This window comes from Lampetra fluviatilis, chromosome 2, assembly GCF_964198595.1.
Source record: "Lampetra fluviatilis chromosome 2, kcLamFluv1.1, whole genome shotgun sequence".
NCBI classification, from domain to species: Eukaryota; Metazoa; Chordata; class Hyperoartia; order Petromyzontiformes; family Petromyzontidae; genus Lampetra; species Lampetra fluviatilis.
In genome coordinates this window covers 7,847,104-7,863,644 of record NC_136276.1, presented here as the reverse complement: position 1 = coordinate 7,863,644, position 16,541 = coordinate 7,847,104, and the positions used below count along the sequence as shown (strand labels likewise).

At 43.9% G+C, this 16,541-nt stretch overlaps 1 protein-coding gene across 4 annotated transcripts in view; it reads right to left on the bottom strand.

Moving 5' to 3' along the window:
- Positions 1 to 16,541, bottom strand: part of MOCOS (molybdenum cofactor sulfurase) — a 60,665-nt gene that overhangs the window by 4,005 nt on the left and 40,119 nt on the right. For 2 of the 4 annotated variants that reach the window (XM_078867680.1, XM_078867672.1), the window contains 4 exons: positions 15,377 to 15,492; positions 14,739 to 14,859; positions 13,448 to 13,589; positions 2,301 to 2,405 (listed from right to left, as the gene is read on the bottom strand). In XM_078867680.1, coding sequence (XP_078723806.1) covers positions 2,301 to 2,405; positions 13,448 to 13,589; positions 14,739 to 14,859; positions 15,377 to 15,492 — 484 coding nt within the window. Of the gene's footprint in view, positions 1 to 807; positions 874 to 2,300; positions 2,406 to 13,447; positions 13,590 to 14,738; positions 14,860 to 15,376; positions 15,493 to 16,541 lie in introns of those variants that run through there. The other 2 variants (XM_078867688.1, XR_013639227.1) reach the window with 2 other exon arrangements.

The following is a 16,541-nucleotide window of genomic DNA, read 5'->3' as shown; positions in this document are numbered from 1 at the left end:
CTAAGACGAAGGTAATTTGCAAACACACTGGCTATCAACAAAGATTCTTTCATAAAGCCATCCATATATACAGACATAGACACATAGACACAATTTCAACCGAGAAGATGGGTACAAACTCAGTAATCACTGGAAGGACGTTATCAACCAGTTAAAGTCATAACTGGCTGTAACGTTTCCATTTTAGACCTGGCAGCCCTTTAATTGGTGGAAGCCCACCACCAGGACCATTACTGCCCACTCCCTTTATTGGTGGAAGCCCAGCACCAGCACCATCACGACCAACGACTGCCATCACCTCTCGCAGCAACTTCCCTTACATTAACATTAGCTACCCCGCCTATGCTGCTGACACTTGGGCTACACCCATTTTTACACCTTTATAAACAGTTTGCCTTTAGAGGCTAACCCCCTTTTCCTGATGACAACCGCTTGTGCTGCGATCGAAACTTTGTAGTTTTTTTGTTATTTTCTTTGAACCTATCTACGTGACTTTACCGAAAGACCCAAAAAAAATACACCAACACTTCCTCATAATGAAATGTGAGGCATTTTTTTCTTCCCAAAATGATCAACTGTGACCAAGCACAGCCTTTGTATGAATGTACAGCACAGAAACAATGCCTTTCTCTATGCGATGGGGCAATACATTGTGAGCCACAACTGTTTTGTTGCCAGAAAAAAGGGGAAAACCTATTCTTATATTTTGACACTGGCAAAGGAGGTCCCATGAGGTTGACATGGGTTTATGACATTCAACGGCACACTTAAACAAGAATGCGTGCACCCTTTAATTACCTGCGAGGGCCCTCGCCTGCTCGGATGTATCATTCATATGGGTTACCGGACCCAGGTGCATTGTCGCTGCTGTTCCTAAGGAAATACAGTGGAGCCATTTTCTATTACCCTCCTGAATGTCCGGCACACCTGAATTTTGCTCCTGGTCTTCCACAAATTGTGCTTTCTGTTTTCCCGCACTTCTGGCTGCTTGAGCACAAGCCAAATTGAGGGTGAGCAACATTACTCCAGCTCCAGCTTCCATTGTCACCACCGTGGGTGCTCTTGTGCCAATGGTACCTCCATAGGAGGACGCATTTCATTGGCCGCACATCAGGAAGAAGAGTGGATACCCCGTAGCGGTGTGCGGCATTGTTCGATTGGCACATCGAGCCGAGACTGTGTGCCTTTCCCAGCTGTTGACAGCCATTCATTATGTGGGACCATGTTGGCGGAGAGGGCTTTGTTAAATCTTTCCACCATGCTGTCTGCCAGGGGATGGTATGGCGTCGTCCAAATTTATTTTTTGTCACGAGTACATCACATACAGTAACTTTTAAGTTGTGTCATCGGATGGGTACAAGAGAAAACATGCTAAAACGATTCCCCAGCTAATGGAAAAACCTGAGCTGTCTGTCAGGACATCCTGGTATGAGTCAGGCTTGTGAGAGGTATAAAAGCCCTGCATTCGACCTTTAAATAAAAAAACCACCCTCACTAAATTATGCATAGAATAATGCATAGGATACATTTTCTCTATCATAATAATATGCCATAATGGCTTCCCTAGGTCTCATGTGGCAGTATCTTGGGGGAGTCGCTGTTGCTAATATTTGAAACGTTTAAACTATTAACCGCAGAATAACATTTAAATGTATGAATTTAAATAATGCAGAAACGGGAGCTCGTACTTTAACAACCTACAAATAAATTGGATCTCAAGTGCCCTGGACAGTAACCAGAATTTTGGCTGATGTATTTTGAGAGGCTGCCATATCCTCAACCCCACCAGGTACCACAGTACAGGTGTGCTGTTGGGTAACATAATCCTAAAAATAATGAATGAATAACAAGTAGCTAGCAGTCTGGGTGGTGTTGGCTGCTGTTAAGTGGGGTATGTTCGAGCATTTATCCTAGGGTCAAAATTTACCTTGGCGATATTAGACCAGTGGTTGGAACAGGGGTGCTCGCATGTGGATGTAAGTGCAGATGCCTCTGACGTCATGTAATCCATATCGCTTAACAAGTACAATTTGTATTATAATTACGGACCATGGAATAGCTTTTTTTCTATAGACAATCTAATGATCCACGTGGCCCTAAAGGGCTGTGCAGACTCTAGTAAGAATGCCTGGCTTATGTGGATTCAGGTTTTCAATTTTAACACAGGCGGTACCTTCAAAACAGGAAGGTGTAAAATCTACACCTGGTTTAGTGCAAGAAACGTACAAACCCAGACTCCTACACTTCCACTGGCAACGTGATGTAAAATATCAAGCAGACAGCGCTGGGTGGTGGGTTACCTTCTTGCGGTGCTGGCTGGCCAGTGTGCGCAGAGGCTCATGGCAGCGCTCTGCTGTCTGCTGGTCAATGCAGATCATCTGGCAGCGGCTGCAGCCACCTGTCACCTGTCCCAGAGAACATGGAGCACAAGTCATACAGTTAGGAACAATGTTCCGCACTGCCCACCAGGGATTATTTGTCTGTCTGTCGTGCATAAATATATATATAATATAAACAGCTCTTTGATTGGTGGAGACCTACTGCCGGGTACGGAGAGGGGAGGTGCCTAAGGGAGGAAGGTCATGGGAGGGGCCTAAGGAAGGGGGGAGTCAGGAGAGGGGCCTGAAGGGGGGGTGGTCAGGGTAGGGGCCTAAGGGAGGGGGGTCAGGGGAGGAGCCTAAGGATATGGGGGGGGGGTCAGGGGAGAGGCCTAAGGATATGGGGGTGGTCAGGGGAGGGGGGTCAGCGGAGGGGCCTAAGGGAGGGGGGTAAGGCGAGGGGCCTAAGCAAGGGGGAGGGGCCGATAGTTAAGGGGGCTGGCTACCTGGCTGGCTGCCTGGCTACCTCAAGTCAAGTTATCTTGTATACAGGTAGGAACAACAGGTTCCACACTGCCTACCAGGGATTATTTGTCTGTCTGTCGTGCATATTTGTCTGTCGTGCACGAATGCACTGTCCAACCAAGTTCCTACCTGCCCACTCCGAAGGAACGTATTTAATTAGTGGGCATGCTGGGCCCCGGCTTACACTGTTTACGGAGAATTACCCCTGTCGGCCTAGACGAGGTTCGCTTGTGTCAACGCCAAGTGGAATTTGTCCCCTTGCCTGTGTGGGCATTAGGCGATGCTCATCTCTATTCGTGATACCGAGCCATCTGTGGAAATCCCACAATCCTAAAGAGGGGATCCGTCTATCCACATAATGAGTAAGTGGGTACAGGGTGGTGCTCATCTCCATTGATGGTTCCAAGCCAGGAGTGTAAATTCTATATTCCTAAGGTGTGGACCAGTGTAATCGTAGCATGACCACTGTTTACTTACAAAATAATGCTACTGAGTTTATTGCCCTGAGAGAAATGCAATGATAGATTTAGTGAAAAGATGGCTAGGGTTTATACTCTGTCTGATTGTCATACAGGGTATACCGTGTTATGCATACTACATACAGACAGGGATACAAAATAAGGTAATATATAGATGTGATTTTTTTTATTCATAATCTGTTTTATGCCACTGAGAGCTTTAGTTCTAGAACATGTTTAAATCTATCATGACTATCTCGCATTTAAAAAAAGACCCAAGACTTATCCTTCACTTTGCTTTGGATTTAATGTATAATGTTATATTGTATCTAATGCACTGTTCGCCACTTTGTCCCATAAGGATGCAAGATTTCAGCTTTCAAAGCTTCAGGCATTTTATTCAACTCCAGCAATTTATGAGCAGGGTGAACTGTGGGTTGCTTTAACTGTTGCCACTGCAGGGCTCAGAGTGGATGTACTTCACTTTTACAGCACACGTAAATATTACAAATAACATACGGTTTAACAGGCCAAGAAGACAACTATTACTTTGTGACCAATATAATTAAGAGCTTATTTGCTCGTCACTCCATTGTGGTTGAAACTGAAGACTTAGAACTGTATTTTTAGTCATGGCTCGGCTAAGGCTTGGCTCTGGCTAAAGTGAGCCAGCTCAAAGCCACACGTGACTTGAGCCAACTCTAATGAGCATGGTCCCAGCCATGCTCAGCATTCCCTTGAGCTGAGCCAAGCCATCGCTGAGCCACTCACGTGTATTTGAAAACAACTGAGCAGCTCCAGCCTGAGCCGATCCATCTTGGACGCAAAACCAGAGCCGACGCGCATTACTGACGTGACCCTTCGTGTCTCTCTGCTCAAACAAGCGATGGGGCAATGTTCATCTCCATTCCCAACCCTGAGTCAGTGGTGGAAATTCCACACTCTGGTAATGGGAGCTTATCTCTCCATAAGATGGCCCACGTTGATTTTCCACAAACTGATACCAATTTTATCGGTACCCAAAAGATGATAACCTTAGTAATCCCCCAACAGAATATGGGCTTGCAACCTTCCGATTGTGAGTCAAGTGCACTCAGCACAGCTCCACCGAGCCTGATGGCTTAAACTCGCCAATAACAACAATGGAAAGGGTGCTCCCACAAACATCAATGACAAAATGTATAAATAAAATTTTACTAATTTGCCTGACAATAAGCGTACAAAAGATATGTATGTATATATGCTGCAAAGAATACACAACTATTTAAAACGCTTTTAAATTCGGAGCATTTTGTAATTATAAAGTCTCAACAACACGGATGAAAGCGCAAATTCAAAATGCTGTGTCATTTATAATTTATTTTAATAGGAAGCCCTTTTGACGCGCATCGCACGGAGTTTATTTCCTCTTTCTTATACTCCCCATTACATTAGTATGCAGACAGCAGAGACGCATGATTGCTTTCAATGAGGTCACATGTGGTTGGTATCCCAGCCAATTTGGAAAAAAACATCAGCATTCATAGAGCTTATTAGGCCTAAAAGTTGTTGCTATCTGCAAGAGTCTCGAAATTTCCTGCCTGCGCAGCAGATCCGTGGAGGTTGCTTTTTTTGTGTACCATGTGACATGATGCTTGTGAAACGTACGGACCTATCGATAATAAAGTTTCACCGGTAATAAAGTTGGTACTTCTCAATAAGAGAGCGTCAGCAGTGCTGCCAAAATGAACTGTTGAGGGCAAAGGCCATATTCATGATATTATGTTCAACCACCCAAATGCATTGCAATGTTACAGAACTCCGGCAAGGGACAGCCCTAGTGATGGTAATATAACTGCTAAGGTGACAATGCAATGCACTTTGAGGAAAGCGATGGTTGTGGGCAAGAGTAAAATATACGCTGAACTATGTTCTGTCTCCATTTTTTTTTATCCGTCAGCCTATTGGCTGTCCAGACCGATATCAAGCAGCAACTAGAAAAATGCGTTTAGAGTATTTGGCTGCTATAAATGTAAACATTATAAGCCACTTTGTCGAGCTATCATTTGTGGCCAGGTCGCATCTGAAAAGAGCAAAATAGCTCAGTGGATTTTACCTGGTAAAATAAAAACTACTTTTATAGTGATAATTGTTTGTTACCCTTTTATCTGGCAACAAAACTGGCACCTTTTTTTTACAAGGAGTCATGTTTGCACAGACCACAATACCTGCAGTCATAATGAAAAAAAAACATAACTCTGATAATGTATGCGCCTTTTGGCGTCATCTGGTCCAACACCATGTGAGACTAGGCTCTAAGGAAAGCTGTCTCAGGTGTGGACCAATCAACTTTAAGGACAGTGCATACATTATCAGAGTTATGTTTTTTGTTTGCATTATGACTGCAGGTATTGTGGCCTATGCAAACATGACTCCTTGTAAAAAAAGGTGTCAGTTCTGTTGCCAGATAAAAGGGTAAAAAATCAATTATCATATTTTTATACTGGCAAATGAGGTTCCAATGGTGTAAACTTTCATAGTTTTAGCATCCACTTAAAAAAGGAAACGGGACCATTTTTGACCTTCTGGATGGCACTAGCAGAGTCAGGCTTGTTAAACAGATGCTGTTAGATTACCAGATGTTATTGGCAAGGGTACTCCATGAAAAAACACTGGGTAAGGGCATCTCACTTACCCCGGTTTAATTGTTGAGTGAAAGTGCAGCGCCCCCATCCTTATGGTTTCTAATAAAGGCTACTGCAAACACAGGTCTAAGCTTCTAAAATAAGTCTCCTGTTTTCGAAGTTAATTTTGTAATAGATTTTTAAAGAGTTAAATGGCCCGTTTTTATAAGGTGCCATAAAAATAACTATGAATATAAATTTTTAGCCAATGAAACCGGTGAAATTCTGCAAATGTATGCTACTGTACAGTATGGCTCATTTAAAAAAAAAAAATTATATCGGGATTAATTAACTTGTTCTAAGTTAATATATAAATGTGACTTTTGTATATGTTTATATATAATTTATAGATTGTTTGTATCATTTATAAGCACTAAATATGTGTACTGTGATACAATTTCAAGTACACTTCATAAAAAATCATCACCCTGCAAATGTACGGTTCATCTCAACAAAAACACTTGCGAAACCAAATCACAGTAGCACTGACCACATTAAATAATGCAAAAACCTCAAGGCCTACCAAATCAATGTGAATTAAATTAGGACTCGTATTTTCCATAAGCCTTGCAAAATATTAAGAGATATGAATGGATTATTTCAAAGGAACACATCACTGACTGTTCCGATTCAAAAGAAAACTGTAGATATATTTGATACAGGATATGGTTCCGTTGACTCTATGATACACATTGCACCGTTTTGTACGGTATCTTGACATGTGGTTGAATTTAGACGCTCTGTAAATCTAAATTGTAATTGTACACAGTGGGAGAGGAGGGGTAGGATAGCGTTTAACGTACTGGGCTGAAAACCCACTGTGGTGTAAAACCGCGGTGTAAACAGCAGCAGCATTGGGGAGACAAACGCAGCCGGGCAGTGGTACTGACCACTGACCCCTTTGTGTGCAGTGTTGGCCGTAATAAAAATAGGTGCTCGCTAATAATAGCACTTGCTCTAACAGCCTGTGTTGGCTTACACACGGGATCTTAATGTACACAAGTGCCGAAGAACAATCTCCAAAGCACTCCCAAGTGCTGGCAATTTCACCTGGCGAGGTTCAGGGATGGGCAATACAGCCGTGAGTTAAGGTGTTGTTTGCTGTTATGCGTAGGGACAGACAAAAGCACAAGGTCTAACGGTGGGACGCGGCAGATGGTGCTTTGATGCATAAATGAGAGAGAAGTAGCTCCAAGTGAGAGGGGCAGAGTGGAGGCGGGACGGGATCGCATCGTGTCATCTAGTGCCGCCACCATCACCTTCACGGCACCACTACCACCTTCACGACCCGAGTGGTCAAGGACTTTTGCTGATATATGTAAGGGGCCGTCTATAAATGACGTCACGCGATTTTGGACGATTTTTGACCCCCCCCCCCCTTCTTCGTCACACGACGTCACAAAAAAGTCAGACCCCCCCTCAAATATGTCACAAGGCTCTGCCCCCCCCCCCCCAAAAAAATAAAACATGCTTCAAATCGCTTTAAACTATTGCCATTGTAGTGCGTATTTAATGTGGCGCTGCACTCTGATGTTGTAGGAGAATCTTCTTCTTAGGTTTTTTCGGTAAAGTCACTTAGAAAGTAAAATAAAATAAAAACAAAAATCACGACGTTTCGGAGGCAACACAAGTCTCCGTCATCAGGTGGGACCGTCACAGCCAGATTAGCTGTATCAAGTGAGGCAATGATTCAAGATGTAATCCCTTAAAAGCGAGTTGAGGGGGGAGGGAGAGGGAGGGGGGAGCTCATCAGACTATGGTAGCCAATGAAAGGAACGTATCGGGAGGGAGGGGGGGCGAGGCCAAAAGGGTGGTACGATACGTTCCTTTCATTGGCTACCATAGTCTGATGAGCTCCCCCCTCCCTCTCCCTCCCCCCTCAACTCGCTTTTAAGGGATTACATCTTGAATCATTGCCTCACTTGATACAGCTAATCTGGCTGTGACGGTCCCACCTGATGACGGAGACTTGTGTTGCCTCCGAAACGTCGTGATTTTTGTTTTTATTTTACTTTCTACGTGACTTTACCGAAAAAACCTAAGAAGATGATTCCTTGCAGTCACGAAAGCTTCAAATCTAGAATTAAGTTGTAGGAGAAAACATTAAAAAGTATATTCAATCAAGTAGAACGTGTTGTCTATATTTATTTAAAGTTGCGCATTTTGATGTGACGTTGCATTTCTCAAACCCCCCCCACCCCTCGTCACACATCGTCACAAATGTCTGACCCCCCCCCCCAGGTGCGTGACGTCATTTATGGACGGCCCCTAATACATATAAGCATGTGCACACAATACATATATGGATTAACCTGCAGCTTTCCAAACTGAAGGAGTACCATACTCCAGAAAGATACGAAAACTAATGTATTCCACACTCAGTAATCTGTCGTGGCCTCACATTCATGGTTGGGCCAGCCTAAGTCGCATGAAAGTCTCGGCCACGGGGTTCCTCCTCGCTGTCTAGCGAAAGGTGGGCACATTCAGATAACAACACTGTGCGAAGCGCAGGGAATTGTTCAAAGGCTATGTAGATGATGGATACATATGCATACGGTATATCAACGTCTTTATATTACAGGACACACTCAACCTGTACTTTAAAGGAAACTTTGGGGGCGCATCTAATAATCCGGTATGTATGCGAGTGGCCACGACGTATTTGTATACATTTAATGACACCGGGCACACGATGTTTTGGATGAATCCTACTTTCCGGAGCGTTATAACCCGGGAAATACAACCACTGTACGAATGTGGTGCACGAGAAAGCTGTCGAGCGTTTTAGTTGACACAAATGGACACACTTAAATTGGTCCTCCTTAGAGTACCCCAAACTTGATCAATTATGTCCTGTGTGCCAACTCAACGTTTCAAGCAACATTCAAAATATGAATTCGTTGTTTGGTAGACCACCCTTTCACGCCAGGGCATCTCAGAGCGCCTTACACAACGACAAAAGTCATTGGAGCCGACAACTTTGAGACAAGTGGGTTAATTGTTTATGGTAAGTGGCAAAATAATGGTGAATGTATTTTGTTACAAATTGGTGTCCTTTAACTACCTGTTCGTGCCCATAAACGTGCTGTGTGTCCACTTGAAATCCATTTGCATTTTAAGCACTAAACGCTGCTGCAGGCTCTGTCGTTAAAGTGCACTGCACATGTACAGCCCATTTTGTCCAATCCACTGCTGGATAAGGGCCACTCCACGTCTTGTGGGCTGCGATCATGTTGCACTGCCCTGCCCACAACGCCTACCTGTCTTGCTTCCGGGATATAATGAGCTCGGGTCACATTTTGGGCAATTTGGTCGCAGAAAAAGTGCACAGTAATGCACATGCAAGTGAATTATGTGACTCTAGATTTGAAGCTTTCGTGACTGCAAGGATTCATACTCTTAGGTATTTTCGGTAAAGTCATGTAGGTAAAAAATAATAAAAGAATCATAAATGAAAATAACTCGCTTGATACAGTAAATTTAGCTGTGACGGTCCCACCTGAAGACGGAAACTTGTGTTGCATCCGAAACGTCGTGAATTAATCGAGTTACTTTCATTTATTATTATTATTATTATTTTATTATTATTATTTTTTTACCTACGTGACTTTGCCGAAAAAACCTAAGAGTATGAATTATGTGACTATTATGAGGTTGAATAAAGTGCCTTTTTTCTTCTTCTCCTGTCCTTGCAAGCATGATGTACGTAGCAAATTTATTTCTCCACATCTGTCTAAGCATGCTCATGGCGGGGGGAGTTTGGGGGGGTGGGGGGCTCTAGGAAGGCTGGGCTGCTGTGGTGGCCGGGTAACCGCGGCGCACGTCGAGACGCGGCGAGTGACTCGGAGACGCTCTCCGCCGGTTGAACGCGAGTGATGTTTCCACTCAACAAGCCACAGGGTGCACATCGACAGCAGCCAAGGTGGGCGCAGGGGGTGGGGGGGGGGTAGAGATTCTAAACCCCCGCCCTGCTACACAACCCCAACACGAGCACACGTAATGATTTTAAACGGTAAGACGGCATCACTTAGATTGCCAGGTAATGAGCATTAACAGTAACACGGAGAGTCCTGTGCTGTCGTGACTGCTACCCGCTCGGATCATTACGCTTGCAGCCTGCAAGAAACGTATGTTGCATCGGCTTTATTTTTCGCAGAGCAATCCCCGCACTTTTAATGACGTCGAGTGTGGAATTGTTTGCGCACGAGATGAGCTTTTACTCAAAGGTACATTTGTACCTAATTGAAATGACACGGTGTGTGGGAAAATTTGTGGTGATTTTGCGAAAAAAATACATGACACCATGGTAATTAACATTGACGTTCTTTCCAATGTCAACAGTAATAGGAAATCTTAATTTATAGGACGGGAAAGAAGTATAAAGAAAATACTCCTATCTTGTATGCATATGCAGGAGATGTTAGCATTTTATAAAAGTCTAGCGTAATACATAATTTACAGGGGACAAGACGCCTGCTTTTCCTGGTTATCTCATTATCACAGTGACAGTTTGAGAACTAATTTTGTCTCTCCATAGAAAGCACATCATTTGCAAAGTATTCATACATTCCATGCTGCCATGCCATTAAAAGGAAGCAATGTAGCATAGAATTCAAAATTATAGGTTTCCTGTTAATTTTTGCGGATCTGACGAACACAGTGAAGCACACACTGTGAGCTGTGGGTTCTTGAAGCCCACCACATCATTACAGGTGCCATCAAAGCACACTTGACAGCCTCTACTACCACTAGGCTAAACATGTGACTACATAGCCCCCTCTTCATTCGATAAAAAAAACCTCACAATGTCTCATTACTGCAGGCAGTTATCCTCCAGCCACAGACTTGCTATGGATGCTGTGAGAATATATTAATACCTGCCGTTTCCCATAATGCTGTGCAAACATACATCTGTTCATAGAGAAACTGAAAAAAATATCCATTAACTTATTTTCATTCTAAATCTGACACCATATCCTCGGTAAATGTGCTCCTAACGTGTTATTTTTAGCCAGTTAAAACATTAACTGTTCATGAAATGCCAATTTAAACTGCACATATTACAACGCTTGAATGAGCAGGTGCATGATCACGAAACACAGCTATATTGCCCTCCAGTGAGTCATGTAAAATCATAGCAGGTGATATGAATACAAAAATAAAGCTTTTGTTGTTGATGACAGTTTTACACTTGAGTATGAGAATATAAACACTATATTCTTTGGGTATTTCGGTAAAGTCACATAGATAGATTCAAAGAAAATTTAAAAAACTACGACATTTCGATCGCAGCACAAGCGGTCGTCATCAGGAAAAGGGGGATTGGCTTCTAAAGACAACTGCTTATAAAGGTTTGAAATGGGCATAGCCCAAATGTCACCAGTCAATACCAATGCAAGTGGTGGGCAGCGACCACAGCGGTGGTGGGCTTTCGACCAATCAAAGGGCTGCCAGGCAAAAATTTGCATGTCAATGCAAGATCGCCGAGCATTCTCCTCCATGGTGAACGTGCCAAGGTGGCTGTGTTAATTAAGATAAAATGTATCACTAACACAGCTACCTCGCGCTCCATCCTCGAGACTGCTGCTTCACGATCCGCCATTAACATGCTAATCTCTGACATTAACATAGCCACCTTGGCCCGCTCGCCGTGGAGGATGCTCGGCCATCTTGCATTGACATGCAAATTTTTGCCTGGCAGCCAGAGGTCGCAAACGGGTTTTGATTCCTTACCCGTACCCGTACACGGCCGCACCAGGGTCGCAGAATGGGTACCCATACCCTACCCGAAATGAGTGACAAACGGTTACTCACCAGTGACTCACGGCCTACCCGTACCCGGCCGCACCAGGGTCGCAAACGGCTACCCGTGCCCATACCCGGCCGGGTACGGGTAGCCGGGTATCGGGTAGGGTACGGGTATCGGGTACCCGGTTGCGACCTCTGCTGCCAACCCTTTGATTGGTGGAAAGCCCACCACCGCCGCGGTCGCTGCCCACCACTTGCATTGGCTGCTGACATTTGGGCTCCACCCATTTCAAACCTTTATAAGCAGTTTTCTTTAGAAGCCAATCCCCCTTTTCCTGATGACGACCGCTTGTGTTGCGATCGAAACGTCGTAGGTTTTTTTTGTTATTTTGTTATTTTCTTTGAACCTATCTACGCGACTTTACTTAAAGACTCAAAGAATATGAATTCCTGCAGTCACGAAAGCTGTAAGTCAAGATTTAATATAAACACTACCAACAGTAAGAGGAATACTACTGGAATTTATGTACATATACGTCCCTTTGTTAATCCACTGCTTGATGAGGATCTCTCCACACCGTGCTGTGGGTCGTGGGGGCTATTTTACCATACTTCACCCTGCTGGTCAGTGCAGGGTTGATGAAGGTGGACCACATAGATGTGAAAGCAAAGAAGTTCAGTACAACAATTTACTTTGCTGCACTGCCCTCTGCTGTCCACCACAGTCCCGTCTGGATTAATATAAAAAACAAATCTAAAAGCATCTTGAGACGCCTTACACGGCAAGCACATTCACAATAATCAGCATGCACCGAGATGAGGAATAAATGATGCAGCAAAAGTAAAACAAACACAAGTCGAGTAGATTTGAGCAGCTGCTAAACACAGAGCATGCAATAAGAATAGGCTTTTTCCCCTTTTTTCTGGCAACAAAACTGAAATATTTTTTTACGACGAATGATGTCTGCATTAACCACAATACTTGGACAGAATGCAAACAAAAAACATACTCTGTATGTGGTTAATGCAAACATCATTCCTCGTAAAAAGGTTTCAGTTTTGTTGCCAGAAAAATTGGTACTGGCAAAGGAGGTCCCATGATACAGAGGATGCAAGGCTATCTCCTAGGTGGTGCACTACACAGCCCTAATCTTTTAACAAATGTGAAACTTTCAACAGAATGAGTATCTATAAAATCTGCTTTTGTTTTGTGCATTCTGCTCTAGCTCTCACCCGCTGCGTGTATGAGAAAAGGCTGTGGCACCCCCATCACTTAACCCACCGCCCCCCTGAAATGATTGCAGGCTGTTTGCATATCGTCAAGTAGAGCTCGCAAATTAAACGCCAGATACGGCTGGGTGTCTGAGCAGCCATTACAACGTGTGGAACACAGCCATTACCACACCAAAAGAAATTTAAATAGGAAGGGGGGAGCTGAGTCTTCAGCAGGGGCAACTCGGGCCCCCCCCCCCCCCCCCACCAATTGCTATAGTGCTGTAACAAATGCAATTGGTGCTTTAAGGCATTGACAACGGAGCTCAAATAAAGAACGCGACATCCATGCGAACGCCCGCATAATCACCAAATAAGACGGGGCAGCTGGCTGAGAGGCAAAAGCGATCCCCGGTGCAAAAACGCCACCGTGCAATGAAAATACAGGATGCAAAACCGAAAGGGGAAAGCCAGCATGCAAGCAGCAAGCACATGACACACGGAGGAGAAAGGGTGAATAGACCTGAAAAATCAGGGCTCCGATGGAGACGGTTTCCCAGCAGTCCTCTTGATAAGGCTCGTCGCTTCTAACGACCAGGTTGGCTCGAAATCGATTCACCAGCGCCTCCATGTCAAGTGCTGGGGGTCCTGCCACCTCTCCCTGCCTGAACACGCACACACGCACACCTGTGTGTTTTCGTGTGTCTGGAGGGCGCTCGCTAACAGCAACTACACCAACAGCCTGTGAAGGCTATATGGGGGATCTCTGTCTTTGTGTGTGGGGTGGGAGTGGTGGTGCAGTCGTTAGCACAATGTGCTACAAACCCAGAAACCTGAATTTGATTCCAAACCATGGTCAAACTCAGTGGCGAGCAAATTCAGAGCTGGTCATGGGCTTCCCTTACATCGACTCAACATGACACACGATATTTCCGAGGTCCGTGGGTAGGTATGGGTATGGCAGATTACAATAAATGTGGATTGTGGTATGTGTGGTTGTGGGGTTGTAGTGGTTAGGGCATTATGCTATGATCCTAGCAATCTGGGATTAATTATTTAATGATTTCATGTTATCATCATGTAAATGATCATGTAAATGATGATAACACAAAATATATGTTAACGCTAACCTTCAGGGTAATGGTATGAACAAAACTGTGCAACCTGTACACAATGACAGGGAAAGCAAAACAATACAAATGAGATGGCAAATATAAGACCAAAGATATATTGGAATTAAACTCTGACCCTGAATCGGGACCATTCAAAGAATCGCTGGGTGGATGAACTGTAAAATCCCTTTGGTGTTATCAATATAACTGGGAAGACAAAGGTGGCCAGGTGTGTGTGGCCACACCATCCCCTTGTGTGCTTTGTTATCATTAAACAGGGGTTTTTGTCTTGTTTCCCGGTGTTCAAATTTCGATGCACAACTGCATATTTTCGACAAAACTTGCCTTGAATACTTGCCATAAATCATTAGTTATTGTGATTTTGGAAATACTGTCCATATACATTCAATATGCTATCCTTGTAATTAGCACATGTTGGGCATGTGCAATAGTTCATTAACAAGAGGCTTAAGCATGGCGTCCAAACACGGAATTGAATTAAATCGTAAAAAAAAGCATTAACACAGCCACCCCCCCCCCCCCCCCCGTGGTGCTCAATTTGACACATTTGTTTTTTTGCATGTCAAATTAATTTCCCCTTTTATTTTGCCAACTTTTAACGAACGCAACTTCCAAGACGTATTGCGGACAAAGGCTTGTTATTGATGTAACGCACGTATTTACAAAACCCCAGAATGGCACCTCTCGTGAACGTGGCAGAGTAGGTCCGCCACGCTGGTGCGATTCACCAGCAGGTACTGGGCTTCGTTGGCCAGAGAGAGGCTGGCCCCTGCGTCCGCACTGCCTCCCGCCTGCCTCTGGCCTATCACACACAACACGGCAGCAGATAATATCAGTGCATCACTGCTGGTCCAATGCAATCACGGTTTTCTGCTTAATATAAAGCTAAAGGGAAAAGTTGCAGGCTTGCAATGGTTTGCTCATGCCAATGCTGATGAAAGGGCCTTCACTATATTGAGTTCTATAGAGCCCATCTAGAATGTGTGTGTATATATATAACTAATACATATTGTATATTTACAGATCTACTATATAAATCAAACATCAAAAAATATGTCATCTACTGTGGTTACAAGAGAATATTATTTTTCTGAATTCCATATAAATATGCACACTCTGGATGATGGTTCAAGATTAATATTTTTCGCACCAATACAAAAACGCAGTGCCAATGATGTGACAATGTTATGGATTTTTTCTACTAGTGGCGCTAAGCCACTTAAGCAGCTGCAAAAATATCATTGTCAAAGATGACATACAAACAAGGCAACGAGTGGTGAGGCAGCAATTCATGCCAAAGCAGCGACATTCCCCCTAACCTTTTGCTTTCATCGTGCGATTGGATCTTGGGTCCTGCTGAATTAGGCGACAGCTCTTCCCTAGGAATTCTGTCAGCCACTCGGCTGCCTCATCTTCACAGTCCAGGCCAGTGACCCTGAGCGAGGAGACAGACACACATCACGACGAAAGGCTAAATTCGTGTCTCCTCCTCCTACTCCTCTTCCTCACCTTGCAGTCACCACAATGTATAAAAACACTGGCGGGAACCTATACAAGACGCGACGCTGAATTGCTAGCACCACAGCAGGTCATGTTTTGAGCTAATGGCATGTGTCGTCAGTCCATCCCTCCGTGCCAAAAGTCTGACACCGGAGCCTCGGGGATGCCAATGGTTTTACTGAAAGTGGCAACAACACAGCAGCTCACATATGGCTATCATTGTTCTGTTGGGAGAGGAAGCTTTGAGTGCTCGCATAGTGGGATTTTGCAAATGTGATATACGGGTGTAATAAAGGTGTGGGATTATGCACAGCCTGTGGCAAATTCTAGCTTGGCAATATCACCAAAAGGGTTGATACATTTTGATGAGGCAGCCTTTGCTTCAGTGAAAATGAAGTGGAAAACAGTGATTCACAGTGTGAAATAATACATCCTCCAAAGCAATGCATCTCAGGCTCCAGGCTTCCAACCTCAATTCCAGTCCAGCACTTCCAAGATTTCTGCACAATTAAGTCATGGAATGGTGACTATCTAATGAGTAGAGAGGATTCGATAATGAGGATAACTAGCCCGTGGTGTAGCCAGGCAACTGCAGTTTCAAAACCACATATCACTAGTTTTTTTGTGTGTAAATTTTTTATTTACCATGGTATGCACTTTCCTACATTTTCAATGGCAATAACATACTTCCAGCTGTGCGCCATTTCAGGTCAAAAGGGTAAATAGTACCCATGATGAATGTACTTACTTTGTATGTACATTTAACAAAAACATTACAACCCTTTGTCAATCTACTGTTGGGTGAAGGTCTCCTCCTCACGCCATGCAGGTTGTGGTTATTTGACCATACTTCACAACACCAGTCTGTGTGGATTGGTGATAGTGGGGAGCATTAAATTACAAAACAACATTTTATATGCACAGTACTGCATTTGTCAATAAAATTTTCATTATTTGAAATTAAGTGGGAGTCTGTTAAACTAC